At 32.8% G+C, this 17,502-nt stretch overlaps 1 protein-coding gene across 1 annotated transcript in view; it reads right to left on the bottom strand.

Moving 5' to 3' along the window:
* LOC145291108 (uncharacterized) overlaps nt 1-17,502 on the bottom strand; it is a 130,865-nt gene that overhangs the window by 77,403 nt on the left and 35,960 nt on the right. Inside the window, exons 12-17 of the mRNA XM_080136624.1 lie at nt 15,080-15,199; nt 12,160-12,279; nt 9,416-9,535; nt 8,510-8,629; nt 5,889-6,008; nt 2,061-2,180 (exon numbers count right to left, since the gene is read on the bottom strand). Of these exons, the coding sequence (XP_079992750.1) occupies nt 2,061-2,180; nt 5,889-6,008; nt 8,510-8,629; nt 9,416-9,535; nt 12,160-12,279; nt 15,080-15,199 (720 nt within the window). The remainder of the gene's footprint in view (nt 1-2,060; nt 2,181-5,888; nt 6,009-8,509; nt 8,630-9,415; nt 9,536-12,159; nt 12,280-15,079; nt 15,200-17,502) is intronic.

The raw sequence follows: 17,502 nt of genomic DNA, 5'->3' as shown, positions 1-17,502 counted from the left end.
TACTTGCCTACTACCACTTTTTGGTTTACTCAACACACACCTCCTAACACCCAGGCAACACCGGACACCCAGACTAAGCTATAATATAAATCCCACCTGTCTTTTTAAATTTATGTATGTATGTATGTATGCCTAAAACTTGACAGAGTGACTGATTTTCATGACATCGGTATTGTTTTGAAATCGACCCTCTGGATGACAAATATAAAAAAAATTGGCTAAAAACATTGATTTATTCACCCATAACTGGGCACTATTCTACAGAGAGGTGTAGCAAAAAATCGTTCCTTCATAACAATTTTGTAAAACACGCATGCGCAAAAAGGGTCTTTCTTGAATTAGTTTAAATAAAAAAAACGAACCAATTCCGCTCACGCGGTCATAGACCAATCATTATAGTAACAGCGTCGTTATCTTGAGATTGCACGTTGGAGCCGGCATATCGAAAACATTTATTTTCGTTTTTAAAAATTTAATGTTGACAAAGGGTTAATTACGCCATTTTTTCGTTCGTTTTTTATTATTTTTCCATCACGTTTGCTATTTTTTGTTTTTCAGATTTTTTGAGAACTTTTAACATCATTCCCTTATTCTTTATTTTGCATCACGCTCGCTGTTTTTTTTTATATAATATTCAAACAGCTTTCTTACGTTCGCTTGTTCTTTATTTTCCATTTTGTTTTGATTTACCGCTCCCACCTCACCACACCGGGGCAACGCCGGGTACCCCCGCTTGTTTTCTATAATATAAATCTCACCTGTCTGTTTAAATGTATGTATGTATGCATGTATGTATGTATGTTTCACAAAAACTTTCGAAACTGGCGACGGATTTTCACGAGATCGGTAGCATTTTGAAGCCCTATCCGTCGGACAACAAATATCGAAAAATTGGCTAAGACTATTGATTGTTCCACCCTCAACTGGGCACTTTACTACAAGGAGGGATCGCTTTTTTCGCAGATGTTGTCGAAAGTCATCCCCTCTTTTCGATTGACTAGCCTTAAACCTTCGCCACGTCAGCTTTGGCGATGGACACAATGGCAAAGACATCACGGTTTTTTTTTAATTTTTCACGTTCTTTCCTCCTTCTCGGTAGAGGTTCGTGCCTGCCTGCCTGCCTACTACCATTTTTTTTTTGCTCAACACACACCCCAAACACCCGGGCAATGCCGGACACCGAGGCTAGTATTTGATAGATATAAAAATACAGATGATGTCCCTAATTAATGGTTAGATTTATTAGAATTAACTCTGGGTATGATATTGTGAGTTATCTTGATCTAATATATAAAAGTCACTATGCCTGTCTGTCCGTTTCCTGTCTCCATATTTTAAGCTCTATCTCTTCCGAAACTAAAAGTCAGAGAGCAGTGCTAGTAACCTCAAATGATTGGATTTTTTATGGACCTTTCGTTTATGGGGTTTTAGCCGGTTAAAATAGTTTTTAAGGGGTCAAAAATGTTCAAAATTGAAAAAATCGTTATACACTTTGTACATTTATTTTAGTTTATTTTTAATCAGTTCATATGCGTGTCACGTTGGTACAGTGGTAACGTCATCAGCTTTGAATGCTGCAGTTTTTGTTTCGATTCTAGCTGGTGGCACTCAAATACTTTTTCCTTGTACTTTTGAAATTAAGACCCTATAATAATTTATACGAGATCTGGACAAATTAATATATCATATGTAAGCGTATTTTTATTTTACGCTAGTTGTAAATATAGAGGTTGTTACAAAAAAAAGGAGGGAAAAATAAATTAAAAAAACAAGATAGCAAAGTGACTCAGCAACACGCAATAACAGTCTCCAAAGATTCTTGTAACCGCAGATATGCGTTTCCCCACGGCCTCGTTTTATGTGATCGAGCGGCGAGATTTGGCACACATACTGCGAGAGTTTGCTTCACATTGCGAGCCCGCTTAATTGTAAAAGTTGTGCGTGCCGCCATATTGATTTTTTCTTCCCTCCTTTCACAGCTTGATTCCACATGAGGCACACGCGCGTGGGCGCTTTAATGGTAAGCCACCAATTTCCCTACAGAGATTAATTTTATTTACCTTTTTCATCACACTCCATCAGGGTACAAAGGACTTTACCATCACGATCGCAGATGCACCGATTGCACTCGTCCCAGAAGATTTCTTCAGGTTTGTATTCTTTCCCTTTATGCTTACATACTGTGTACAAAAATAAAAAGATAACTTACAAAACGCATTTACAGTTTTATACAATTATCTTTTAAATTTATTAACATTTTTCTGTTACATTAAATGTTTTCAAAAGACAATATTAATCTCTTAATACAAATTAAATCTTTTACATGATTGACCACAAAATGTACCAGAACATAAAAAGTATTCCCTAGGCAAATGGTTTACAACACCCCACGTCAAATACGGCACAATCACGTTGACACACAGGATCTTGCCAGATAACCGAAATTAAGCAAGGATGAGCTACCAGATAGGTAACCATTTGGGAAGGGTAGACACTCTATGTACCAGCTGCGAAGGTTGGGTGTGGGGTCAGCAGCGTCATCCCGAAAAAAGAACTCCAGCTACAAAAGCATCTACAAAACTGTGGATGGACTATGCCCTCCAGGGGCTCAAGCCTATGGATGAATGGATGGATGGATTGAATGATAAATAGATCCCACGTCAAGAAACTCTGATAAATGTTAATCAAAGAAGCAATCATGAACATTCCGCTACAAATATAATACCTACATAATGGGTATAATACCGAGTCCGTATACGTGTATAACGTGTAATAGAGCTGATTTTGGATACAAAAATCATATTTAATAATGTGTTATACAAAAAAATAAATCAGAAAACTGAATTAAGTACATGCCGATTGAAGTGAAAGAAAACGAGAAACTTAACTGAGTATTGATAGACATTGATACAAATAAAATACGAATGAAATCTAGCTAGGGCATGAGGTATATTACGTCGCCATAATCTCTACATGTAGTTCGGAAAAATTTCGGAAAGTTGGACAGAGTATTACATTTCGTTGCCTTAGTCTCTAGATATAGTTCGGAAAAATGTTTTTGAAGTGAAACAAAGAACGGATATAAATACACGAAACTGTAAAATATGGCTAAAAATGTTATTTAGGTTAAATTAAGGATTGATTTGTAACTAAATTATTAATATTATAACAAATTCTTATTGCAAATAATTGATTTGTAACTAAGTTATTAATATTATAACACAATCCTATTGCAAATAAATGATTCAATCTTATAAAAGAACCGTGCAATACAATTGAAACGTAGACATACTGTAAAAAGTAATAAAAGTCATTTTTGTATTAATGGGAGTTTTTCGGACTACTGTTCTCATATTGAATGTCATTTTAACAACGTTTCGGTCGATGCAACCTCCGACCAACTTCAGGTGTATATTGTCGAACTCGAAATCTTTCTGTCGAACTTGGGAATTTGTAAGGAATTTCGAAGGAAGCACGAGTTCTTGTGCGGTGCAGTGGCTAGAGCACTTGGAAAAAATCAGTTGTAAAGTGATATTCTCCCGAAAGTGAAAGGTTTAATCCTCAGTGTGGATCAACGAAAAATACAGTTTCAGATTACTTAATACCTGTATCCAGCCATGGTTGACGGAACGAGAGCATATTACCCCATGAAGTAAGTAAAAAAGGTCGGAGGTTATATCGACCGAAATATCGTAAAAATGCCACTCAAGATGAAAACAGTAGTTCGAATAATCCACATAATATGAATAACCAACCCTCATCTAAAAAAAATCAGAAACGTAAATGTCATTTTGATGGAGAATACACTGTTGTTCACATTTCGTAGGGAACAGGCATGAAGAGGTTCTCTTAATTGTTCATTGCTACATGTATACAAAGGTGATGAACCAGGAGTATATAGACAAGGATGCTTCACTCTTGAGTGGGAGACTTCCATTTGATGCGGGAAGACAGTGTAGCTGGGAAAGGCTCAAGACTTACTCAAAAATGGATTAAAAAAATTGGCTGGCCTATAAACAAATAGCCAGAGTAGGTTTTGACACTCGTCGATTTAAAGCCCAAACCACCTAGTTTCGGGATGCCAAACCCTGTTGGCATATTGCCTTTACACTGCCCGCCTCAAAAACGTATGTAAATACCTCTATTGAAAGATCTATGGAGAGATGCAGCTCGAAAGATCAACGAGCATATAGGATCATGAACCACCACTGATAACATCAAATGGAAAGGTGACCGTGATCCATGCAAAGATGTACAGGCGGGCAGATATATAAAAAAGACAAGGCTATCAAGCCAGACATGATGATATAGAACGAGCCTGAAAAATACTGCACTCATTATTGATGTCACTGTATGACCCGACGTGCGCGGCCCCGACATATCGTCGACACCCAACGTCATGTATCGTGGATTTTTCGTTCGACTATTCTTCTTATGGCCGGGTCGTTATTTTCTCGCTGGCGACTGTCGATGGGAATACACGTGGTTTCACAAATGCATAAATATAATAAATCGTGGAACAAAGAAAGAAAAAACACAAACGCTAATGTTCACATGTCAATTATAGACGGTTGGACTTGTGTGTGTGTGTGTGTGTGTGTGTCTTTTCCCCGTTCTATCGATGTTACCTTCGTCTCTATTTCTGTTTCACAGTTAACTATAAAAAAAACTCTCCAACTCACATCCACCGCGAAGGACATCTAGTTATCAACTCCCTGTCTCCTCTACGTTGGTATCTGAGGTCGCCCCACCCTGGCTACCAGAAGCTGCCCTTCCCTGTTTAATCTGTAGGTTTCTATTGTCATGTCAACTCTAAAAAGCTCTAAAATACCTACAGATTCATTGTTTGCTACTTCCTATTTATTGTTTCCTATTCCTTTGTCTATTGCCCCCCCCCCCTATCAGCACAAAGTGACTCAAGTAAATCTCAGGTCCACTTTATAGTATCACAACTGTCCCAAATGACTATGGCCTTAATAGAGCTGAATGAGAACAGATGAACAAGTATAAGGACCTACAGAATGATTTAAAAACGACATAGTCTCTGAAAGAGAAAGACATTATACCGGTTGTGATAGGAGCAACAGGCCTAACGAAAAAGAATCTAAAAAAGTAACTGGAAACTATCCCTGCAAGACCAAGCTATAATGAAATACAGTTAGCATCCATAACAAGATTGCAGCCATAAAAAGAACACCATCTACTCAAAAAAGAGCCCTCGGATATAAATCAAAATCATAATGAGATCCAGTGTTAGCTTAAAAAGTTATCAAGTAAAATAAATAAAAAAAGCACATTCATGAACAAAGATTTTAGTTTTAATATATTTTATTTGCCTAAGTAGTAGCTACACGTTTTAACTAACGAGTTGCATTTGGTACATAGTAAGGGGAGATAAACGGGACATATAAGGACTAAGTGTATTCACTGAATACAAAGTGATTTTAATGATACGAATCTTAGTTCATAAATATTAATTAGAATATGTCTAGAATATGTCTAAATATTCTAATGTCTCGTTATAAAATATATTCTCTACAAAATTGTTTTGAAGAGATAAAGATTTCATCTTCAAAGGGGGATAAAGAGTACATTAAGCAAAATTAAAATATCGATCTGGATAAAGTATTCAATCCAAAATAAAATAATCAATAAATGTTTAAAATATATCATCAAAAATATATGCGGTAATTTTATCCCAATTTTTTTAATCCGTAATAGAAATTACATAAACCTATATTAATATTTTGATTAGCATGTTCGATGAATAATGAAATGTTGAAAAATGTGCCAATAGCTTGTACTTTTCAATAGGATATTGATTATTTCTGAATACGATTTTCGGAATTAATTTTATTGTCACTACTGAAATGAAAAAAATTATTTACCTTTTGGAGGACACTCTATTTTGGAACAAATAACTACATCTTTACGGTGACAGTAACACAAATTGCAATCGTCTTTAAATCCTTGTCCAATGTCGTATCCTTTTCCTTTATGCCAACAGTCTAGGCGGGAAAAAACAAAACAAAACAAAATTATAAAAGATATTCACAATTTAATGCAATTTTTGTTACAAATGTATTTGCGTTTTATTTACCTTTACCATGAGTGTTTTAGTTGATAATTTATCTTTAACATGAGTGTTTAAGTTGATAATTTACCTTTAACATGAGTGTTTTAGTTGTCAATGCACACGTCGTCTAGTAACACAACTATTTCATGCATTAAAATATTATTTGAAATCAATTTCCTTATTACACTGCATCAAATAACAGGGATAATACTTCTATGAATACATTTTTGCTATCGTGACTTGTGTCCCACCATTTCCCGGAAATAAGCACCCTTACTCAAGCCCCATGTGTTACGCTACATTTCCGAAGCATTTGGAGTGTCGGGTTTGTGGATGCAAAGATATCAGTATTAATATTAAGCTCCCGTTAGGTATAAGGTAAGCTTAAACGTTACGTATATTTTATTTTACCAATAGCAACGAGAAAATGCGTAAATAATATTCATCTCAAATGTTGTTGGAAATGTTCTAATTTGCATAAGTGAGTATTTTCTTTTATAATTTCTGTTGCTTTTTTTTGCACACAAGAGCGACCGTGAAAGTTAGCATCAGTCTTTACAAAGGAAGAGAAGTTAAACAAATATTGGACGACGTTAATTGCTTAAACAAAAAAGGAAGAGTAACTATACTCAGTTACCAGAGTAACTCACCTCTACTAACTGACTTTCTGAAAAAGAAAAAATACTTCCAAAACAACCGTTTTTTTTCTTTTAAATACCGACTAAGTATATCCTTTATTGTATTAAGATTGTTGTCAAGGACAAAGAGTTTTTCCCTTTACAATACAGATCATAAATTCACCCTCCAAACAATTGCCAACAATGTAAACTTTCCAAAAGCTCAGAATACTTTTGAATCATTAGTTATTTGATCGGCGACATTTTCACTTAGAGGGGTGGGTCATCGTTTATCGAACCCCAGAGGATACTCGTGGATAAAGTTTAATGGATATCATATAGACAGTGAAACAACACCCCGATGATCAGTAATGGTGGAACATGGGTGGGGATTACGTATTTAAGAGGGCAGTTCAACGAGAATTTATATTATTGTGGAAAACAACCATGTTACAGTCAGCTGGAAAGCAGTCCACTGTATTATATTCAATAGATGAACAGTTATCGGAAATAAACTTTGTTCATGGAATTTTCGTTTAGTTTTATGCACATATAGAGAGTAAGGGAAATTGTTGACAATTGTTGTAGGTAGACGAATATTGTTGTGAACAATTTTTTTTTACAGAATAAACAATGTGCGTGACCTCCCATGAAACATGTTGACAGAATAGTAACCTGTCTTCTCGGAGAAAGAAAAAGTAACAAAATCTTAATTGTAAAAACAAAACTTCTAAACAAAAATTAAAATATTGATCTCGATAAGTTATGGAAAAGAATATTAGATTAAAAATTAGTTACTAAGAAATACTCAAATTCTAATATTTTTTCCAATTCCGATATAATTACCGATTCCATACTAAATTCCCGATTCCGATAAAATTACTGATTTCCATTCTTTTTGAATGTCGAAATATTCAACGATAGAGTAGTTATTTTTCCCGATTACCGTAAAAACACACGTTAAATGTGCAGATATCTTTTCAAAGGTAAAAGCAAACTTGTATGGGTGATCTATATAGATATGTAATTTTTACTGATTCTATAAAATTAATAAATATTTTTTAATTATATCACCAGCGAAAGATTTTGTTTCATACAATATTAAATGAAATGAAAAACAATTAACAGAATCGTTTTTGACATCGGATTCCGATAGCCCTAATGTTTCAATTTTTCCAATTCTCTATTCCGATTAATCGTCCTAATATCAATATTTACCTAAAAGAAACGGTTGACAGACTAAGGATATTTATATATAAGATAAGCGTGTTTGATAAACATTGAAATAACGAAAAATTCGCGAACAAATTGTTGCATTTAATAGTCTAAGTATATAGATCACTCTGGGTGAAAACTACTCCCATTATTTCTGATTATCACCAAGGAAAAGGAAAATACAGACACGGATAAAGTATGTAATCGAAGAAATCGATTGGAAATCGAATTATTAAGAAGATACTCATACCAAAGCGTAATTAAGTATTTACATTGTTTTTTTAAATTTCTATTAATCTAAAAAAAAAACGACGAATAAACTGACATCTTATACATCTCTCTCTTTCTCTCTCTCTCTCTCTCTCTCTCTCTATATATATATATATATATATATATATATATATATATATGTGTGTGTGTGTGTGTGTGTGTGTGTGAGAGAGAGAGAGAGAGAAAGAGAGAGAGAAGGGTGCGTTTTAGGAATATAAACAATGCAGATAAACCAGTAAATTAAGCGTTGTATTTAACAGAATATTCATTATCTATGAACATGTTATTTTTAGTTCTGTTTGTTGTTAATAGATAGATGGATTTTATTTACCTTTTTGTTCACAAAATCTTAGGGTACAAATGATTATGTCGTTACCAGCGCAGACGCAAGAATTACACTCATCCCAGAAGCCTTCTCCATATTTGTACTCTTTTCCTTTATGCAAACATCCTGCGAACAAAACAAAGTATAAAAATGACAAAACATATAATTTTACACAATCATCTTTTTGAATTTATTCAGCTTTTTAATGTTACTTTTTTCAAAAGATAATTTTATGTTTTTAATACATATCAGTTCTATTATAATACAGTTTTATCCTTGTTTGTTTGTTCACAATTTGGTTAATATATATAACGCAAACAATGTTTCAAAAATAGATTTTAATACTGAGAACGGACTATTATATGCACATTTATCTCAGCATAATTTTTATATATATATAGTGTCTGCTAAAAAAACTCAAATGTTACATTTAAATGTTAAAAGCGGACGTATTTTTACAAGTTTTATGGACCAACCTCGTGGTTTTTAGGAAGTGCATTGTTTTAGTGGTAAATCCTCTGATCATCATGGCAGGAATAGTATAAATGTTGGTAAGAGGGTTTCTAATGAGTGCGTTATTCAATAAAATTTTTAGAGACTTCAGGAGCAGCACTTAACCGTGGCCTCTACCAACCTCCAGCCAAGTCCAATGAGGAGGATTGCATTTCAAGGCGTATAAAGGATCATACGTGAAGCAGACAGTAAAACACAATCTATACTCATTAGTGAGTACATAACACGCGATAAATATCGAACAGTTTCGAAATTTACAAAGGAAACTAGATAAAGGTATGATTTTATTTTTATTGTATTTTTTTTTATAAATATCACACTTTTGATAAATTAGAATTTTAAAAACAGTATTAGTTATCGATGACTTCATGGTTGCTATATGAAGTCATGCTCATTTACCTTTTAGTGGACAGACTCTTTTGGTACAAACAACTTCACCCTTACGAAGGCAGACGCAGTCATTGCAATCGTCTTTAAACTTGTCTCCAATGTCGTAACCTTTTCCATTATGCCAACAATCTGGGTTGAAAAAAAAAGACAAAAAATACAAAACATATTTAAATACGATTTTCTATAGATCTGTGAATTTATTTAGTTTTTATTTTGTCAACTAAAAATGTTATATCCTAACACAAATCACATCGATTTCTAATTGTTGGGTGTGAATTCTACGTGAAATCATAAAATTTTAAATATATTCTTTGTCCGTATAGATCGAAGTTTCATCACTGTTTTAAAACACGACAACGAAACTATAAAATTTGTAATATGTTTTATTACAAAATTTATGATTTCATTGTTATGTTTATAAACAGTGATAAGACTTCGATCTATACGGATAATCATAAACGCCGACCCTAAAACATAACTAAAGTTCCAATCAGAATCCGCTTGAAGTAAATAAAATAACACAGTATTAGAACGTGATGTGAGTTAAATTATTCTGTGCATCAATTGACTATCATTATAAATGATTGACTCGATGAATGGAATATATTAATTTCTATTTTCATCCATGATGTTTTATTTTCATGAGTAATCGGTGTTTCAATTTATTATTGATTTATACAATCTATGCATATTCGGCTATTGTTTATTTCCTGTCCCAAGAGTTGAAATACTATAAAACAGATAGTAGGAATATGTATTATGCTTCATTATAAATGTTTCTATATGCCGTAAATCAGAAAAAGCTGGATAAACACTAAACATGGTTTTGTTTCTTTTTCTCAATCCTTTATCTACAATAAATGAGATTAATTGTTAATTATTTATGTGTTTTCTTCTCAAAACTCCATTTTCTTAAGAATAAGTAAAAAATAGAACAATAAGTTGCATGTGGAACATCTTAATCGAGTGTTATCTGCCTCACAAAATACTACATTACACCATTAATATCTAACGAGGAACTGAAATTCAATTTAAAATCATTTCAATATTTAATTCATTCAAAGTACAAAGATGTGCACAACTAATTCATACATTGTTTTGTTGGTGGTCAACTTCTTTTACATCGCAGCTTTCATGCTTTTTCTTAGGCGTTGTTAGTCTTGTCACTCTGCACTTTTGAACGAGTTGCATCTATGATATCTTCAGGGGGTGAAACGAATGTCTTCCGACGTCAAAGTAATTCATTACATATTTTTCACTAATACGAACCAAGAAATGAAAATCCAATGTTTTATTTCACCGGCTTTTGGTATCTTTTAATCATTGATACTCTGGTCATCATGGTTTAGTAAGCCCCACCCTGCTTATTAATCTCTACTAAGACAAAAATAAAATAAAATTAAAAAATTAACACAAAGGTTCTACAAATACCAACCTGGTATAAATATACAAGTTCTTTTAGTTTAATTTTTATTAGTTTTTTTCTAATATATGATTATTTTGATCAACATATCATTCTTAGTACGATTTTAAAAGTTAAGTTACATTTTTACTGCGCTGTCTTTTCGTTAAATTCGACAAATATTGTGAGCCGAGTTGAACAAATAGTAGTTTCTTGTCAGCCAAGAAAAAAACAAAACTCACAACAAAATCGTTTGTTAGAAAAATATAAAAGTATTCTTTTATTTCTCGTTTCATGCAGTCGGTAAATAGAATGGAAGTTGCGCACTCTGACTGGAAACGCATGTGAGTCCTCTATCTATATTAACCTGTTCTCTCACAGGTGTTTAACCCCGGCAGTTGTGAAGTCAATTACTTGACCTACTCACCCCCGGCGAAGTCAGTTTACACAGGTCTGCCCTAACAACTCGGTATTTTAGCCTTCCGTCCGCCTGTGTATGTGTGTGACAGTTTCAACACGTGCCAATATTAGCAATAAAGCATTTTATAAATGCAGTTTATCTTCACAAATAAACGATATGATTTTTCAAATGTATCTTGATTAGCCAACCTAAATTTTTGAAATATGAATTTACAGGGAAATTTACAAAACTGTACCTTACTAAAAGTGTACCCAGTTTTACCAATGATTATATTATTGCATTCTTCTACATAATTAAAATCTACTTAACATCTACGAAAATCACTAAGACAAATTTAAATATCTGCCCGTAAAATATGATCGGAATTCATGCTTAAAAACATAACGACATTGAAATCTAATTAAGTATCTACCTTTTTTTTGAAAACCTGTTAACCTCAAAGGGATTACACTAGTTTATATGCAAACACAAAAACTCCAAATATATTCATTGGCTAATATATAAAATCAGAGCAATGTACGCCGATTTTTTTTACATAGGCATCACCACTTATCAAGGCCAAGAGGCCACTCTAGGATAAGGGTTAAAGAGTATACAGTAGAAATTGGACAATATAGTAATCGTTAATAATGGAAATTCGGTAAATTTGTTAACTTATATGGAACGGTTCATCAAAAACTTGTTTACATTAGACTTGAAGACAACCATATTGTAGTCAGCGGGAAAACGGAAGATAATTCCACAGGCGTGCAGTTCTAAGAAATAGTTTGAAATTCGTGACAGAAACAGCACAAAATTATACTTTATATTTTTATGAACATGTTTAATGAACATAAAAATACAGATAAACTCGCGAAGGAATCATAGGTTTTCATGGGATATTGGTTTTCGAAGTAATCTTATGTCAATGCAAAGATCAATTTTATTTACCTTTGTGTGAACAATCTCTTTCAGTACATCCGACTGCCCCGTCAACATGACAGCTGCATTTATTGCAATCGTCCCAGAAAGTATCTCCGTATTCATATTGTATTCCTTTATACACACACACTGGATACAAAATAAAAAAAAAAATAAAAAAACACAATTAGAATTTTATACACTTATTTTTATCAATTTATTCAGGTTTATCTTGCTAATTTTATTTTTTTAAAACATTTATTATATCGTCATACAAATCACATCTCTTTATAATTCAAGACAACATAATTGAACTGCAAGAAAACGAAATAAAAACTATATAAAAACGCGTTGCACACATGACTCAAGGCATCTCTTTCGGTTTTCATGCAAAAAAAAAAAAAAAAAAAAAAAAAAGCTGATGAATGTTATCGAAAGAAGTAATCATGAACATTTTCGCCGAAACATATAACACGTTGGATACAAAATCATATTTAATATGTGATGTAAAAATATCGGAATCGGGAAAACTGAATTAAAAATGTAAAAATTAAATAAAACATAAAACACGTCGAATCTTTTTGTCGCCATAGTTTTTAGACATCTCGTGAAACAGACGGACGATCAGGAAGTAACATACGAAACAGTAGAACGTTACCAAGAAAAAAATTCAAATTAAAAATCAATATTAATAAAATTAATGGTTGTTTTCTCATTAAAGTATTGAGAAAATGAGTTATTACTTATTGTTTTGAAAAGACAATATTAAGTTATAACACAAATCATATCTTTTCATCTAACGTAGTACACTTTTTCTTTAACGGTGTCATTACATTTTAACTGACCCAACATGTTGTAGATTGTCACAAGGAACAATAGAAAGGGAAAAGCTTAATTGACTTTCTTTTTTTAGTAACAGCCTTTATATATAATATTTGCAACAAGGCATTTTTTTCTTTAAATATTTAAACAGTTCATTTCTCCTTTTCTGCACTTTTCGTCCCGGCTGTGATGTTACTCGTGGGTCTCAAACACGTCTCGAATTTCAAATTTTCGAAGACTCGTGTCGCGAACATGTCCTTTTTCCGCTCTTTCATGTCTCGAATACGTTCTTTCCCGCTAACTCGTGCCTCTAGCACGTCTTGAATCTTATATGTCTTCAACACGTTTCGAATACGTCTTTTCCAAACACGTGTGTCGTTTTAATCTCTTCTGTGACGTCACATCGCGTAGCCGGCTTGGTCATTTGCATATGGCTACTGCTAACCCAGCGTCGATGGCTCTGTTACATTCATAATTCAAGAAAATCCTATCAGAACTGTACGAGAACAAGATCACCAAGTAGTCGACGCCCTTTTCTCTTCTCTGTAACCTTTTTTCCCCACAAAAGATACGATTAGCGACCTATTTGCGTTATCCCATTTTGAAAGTCATTATTATTATTATTATTATTATTATTATTATTATTATTATTATTATTATTATTATTGGTTCAAAAAGCGAAATACGCAGTTTTCATTAAAAAATATATTTTTTTAGGTTGTATGTAAACAGCCTGACAAAATATCCGCAAAAAAGGAAATGTCAAACTATTGGAACATTTTCTATGTTAAGGTTGAGCGATCATTTTCTTATAAAAAATTGAACGAGTAATAGACACTCACTTCTTTCACAGTTAACGGTAAATCCACATATATAAGCGAATTGTTTTTAAAATTTAAGGGTAGGAAAATATTAGGTGGGGCATTGTTTTTACTTATTCAAAACATTCTTTTATGTTTTAAGTTAAAAATAGTGGAGGATAGCTTTACGCAAGTGTTTGCCGTAGGTAGACGGCCCTTTGATCTCCAAGAAGTTCGACTAAAGAATAATCGGAAATAAATTAACTATTAATCATGATATTTAATAATCAATTAAACCTAACCCATGATATTTAATAATCAATTAAATCTAAATCATGATATTTAATAATGTACTGATTATATCTGAGATTGATCTTTAGAGTTACTCTGATTGTTCATTAGCAGAGTGACCCGACGTTGCCCGGGATTGAATGATAATCAACGAATTGCACACGTCCATATTTTTATTGTCATAGAAATCGGTAAAATCGCTAATTTTTTAATCCAATCCATTGATTGTCTGCTCTAATTGGGTACCCATCGCGATGAACTTGGATGAAGTTTGAAATGCCTCTCGCAGTGACTTCGTTTAAAGTTTAAAATGTAAAAGTCAAGTATCATGCTTCAGTTGTGCTCAAACAAAAACATTCATTTCGAACGCACCCTTGTCATATCAAAGAACTTAATGTTGATTTGATATACCTGGCACTACTGGTTGTGCGCGGATAATGGCTTAAATTTAAGTTTAAAATGAAAAAGTAACATTTTGAAATTGTGCTTTAAACAGAAACATTCATTACGAACACGCCTCTGTCATATCAAAGGATCTACTTGCTTTTATATATTGGTCCTTTTAGCTTGTATGGTAATAAAACTTCTGCAATGCACATGGGATTTTAGGCTGTGTAAGATGTTAACTTTGGTCAAAATCGTCTGTTCTTTCCTTCATTGGATTATTTCGATTATCGATTACCGATACTTATTGAAGATATTCCAACACAAATCCTATCTAAGAACACTGCCAGGCACGTAAAGTACATTCATGTGAAATTTCATAAAAATTGACCCAGCCGTTTCCGAGTCCATAAGGAACTAACTCACAGACACACAGATACATAGACAAAGTACTTTTTATATTATTAATACATGAATTAAAACGAGTAAATGACACGATTTGAACTTATTTTCATAATTCATACATTATTCTTTTATAAATATAAAAATGCTAATTAATCCGCGAATAGCTCGTAGATTTTAAAAGGATATTCATTATCTTTGAATATGATTTTCAGAGTTTCATTGTCAATGCAAATACCAAGTTCATTTACCTTTTGGTGGACAAAATTTTTCGGTACAACCGACTACACCGTTGGAGCTGCAGATACAATCATTGCAATCATCTTTAAATTTCTGCCCTGCGTCGTAACCATTTCCTTTATGCCAGCAATCTGAATAGAAAACAAGGATAAAATGTAAAAACTACATTTTCAATTTTATACAGTTTTCTCTATGGATTTATTTACGTTTTTTTATTTTTAAATCTTTTCAATGACAATATCATATCACAATAAAAATGTAGAATTTCATATAATTTTCGTTATGGATTAAGTAATTAATTTTTAAATTTTTTAATTTTTAAAAATTTTTTAAAATTTTCGAAATTTTAACGTCTTTTGAAAAATTGTTTTTTTACATGAAGGTCACCACTTATCAAGGCCCAGAAGCCACTCGGGGATAAGTTATTTTGGGTACGGTAATCAAAGGGATAGTGTTGCAGTATTCATTAGTATTGGAGATTTGATAAGGTGTCATTACTTAGGGGGCGGTTCATCAAGAATTTGTTTATGTTGGACTTGAAGGCGTCCATGTTGACGTCATATATGAAAACAAATCAGACCTATTTCTTAATTCAGAAAACATTTAGAGCTAGATGTGAATTGTACAAGAATGCGATCATAAGACAACACCAGCCTGCGCACATAACTTAAAGCTTCCCTTCCGGTTTGCAAACAAACATGAAACCGTTAAGAATGCTACTTAAAAAGCAATTTTTAATGTTGTCGCTGAAAAACATAACTAAAATATTGGATCAAGATATATTTATGATAAATAAAAGGACACAATATGAAAAATGTATTAATACGTTCACATATTTTGTGTTGTAATCTATCTATTAATACGATAGCGTGTGTGCTCTTTTGTGTGTCAGGCTTTCCAGCAAATTTCATTGGTTAAGATTTAAGAACACACCCGCTATCGTAATAATTATACTAAATGTGAGTCAATGAATTTGGTGAGTGTTTAATGAGATTCCAGGAATAATCTCCTCCTTTTCGAGTAGGGATGTTATATTATAAACCTTTTTTAAGAATTCAAAACATAACAACCATTGGTGTAAGCAACAGTCCGTTTTTTTATTTCTCCTCTTGTTCTTGCTTATGGTAGATAGATAGATAGATAGAGAGAGAGAGAGAGAGAGAGAGAGAGAGAGAGAGAGAGAGAGAGAGAGAGAGAGAGAGAGAGTGGGGGAGCGACAGAGAGAATTATCGTGGCGTCCACTCGGTTGACAATCAAATCTCCAACTGCAATTTTTTTCCTTCTGTCATTTTTTCCTGTCAATCTTTTCAAAACATCCACGTAACCAGATTCCTTTCTGTTACATTTTTCATAACAATAACAAGGTTTGTTTATATTTGTGAGAAATATTGAAACAATTCCCGTTTAGCTTGTCAATTTTTGACATTTCATCCGCAGACACGTGCCACATTTTAATTCATGAACATACATATATGTAGATACACCTATACACGTATATATACTAGCATGTCAACCCGGCTTAGACCGGGTCATTCGTGTAACAGGGAGGGGAGATAGTCTGACGTATTTCCTTCCGGTAATGTCGGTAATGACGTCATTATTTTCTGTTAAAAAGATGCATATAATATATTTATGATGTACTACATTGACATAAGATGTCATATTTCAAAAAATCACATGGATATACTGCTGATTCCAAAAATCAGGCAAGTGCACACTAGGTTCTTATTTGTAACATTCCAAAAATCACGTAAATATATCAAGTAATCCTAAGTTCATATTTTCGTCCTTAATGTCCCAGGAAATATATCAAAGTTACTATTTTAGTAAGGGTGGAGCGATAATATGGGTTAAAATTATGAAAAACTGATTGTCGATATTAGTAACATATCCAAGAATTATGAAAAATTATGAAATGTGAGTTAATTGATTGGTATTTTAATAAAGTCATCAGCCCAGACAATATATAAAAGTTATTATTTTAGTAAGAGGGGGGGGGGTGATAATATTGGTTAAAATTATGAAAAATGATCGTCGAAATTAGTAACATATCCAAGATATATGAAAAATGATAAAATGTGAGTTAATTGATTGGTGTGTTTGTAATGAAATAATCAGACCAGACAATATTTCCAAGTTATTTTTTAATAAGCTTGCGCGATAAAGTTGGTCGAAATTATGAAACATGATTGTCGAAATAAGTAACATATGCAAGAATTATGAAAAAAGATGAAATATGAGTAAATGGTTTAGTGTGTTTGTAATGCAATTATCAGCCCAGACAATATATTAAAGTTATTATTTTAGTCAGGAGGCCGATAATATGGGTTACAATTATGAAAAATGATTGTCGAAGTTAGTACCATATCTAACAACTTAGAAAAGTGATAAAATATGAGTTAATTGATGGGCGTGTTTGTAATGAAATAATCAG

Source organism: Euprymna scolopes, chromosome 12 (genome assembly GCF_053919585.1).
Source record: "Euprymna scolopes isolate OS-2025 chromosome 12, ASM5391958v1, whole genome shotgun sequence".
NCBI classification, from domain to species: domain Eukaryota; kingdom Metazoa; phylum Mollusca; class Cephalopoda; order Sepiida; family Sepiolidae; genus Euprymna; species Euprymna scolopes.
This window is presented reverse-complemented; position numbering and strand designations above follow the sequence as displayed.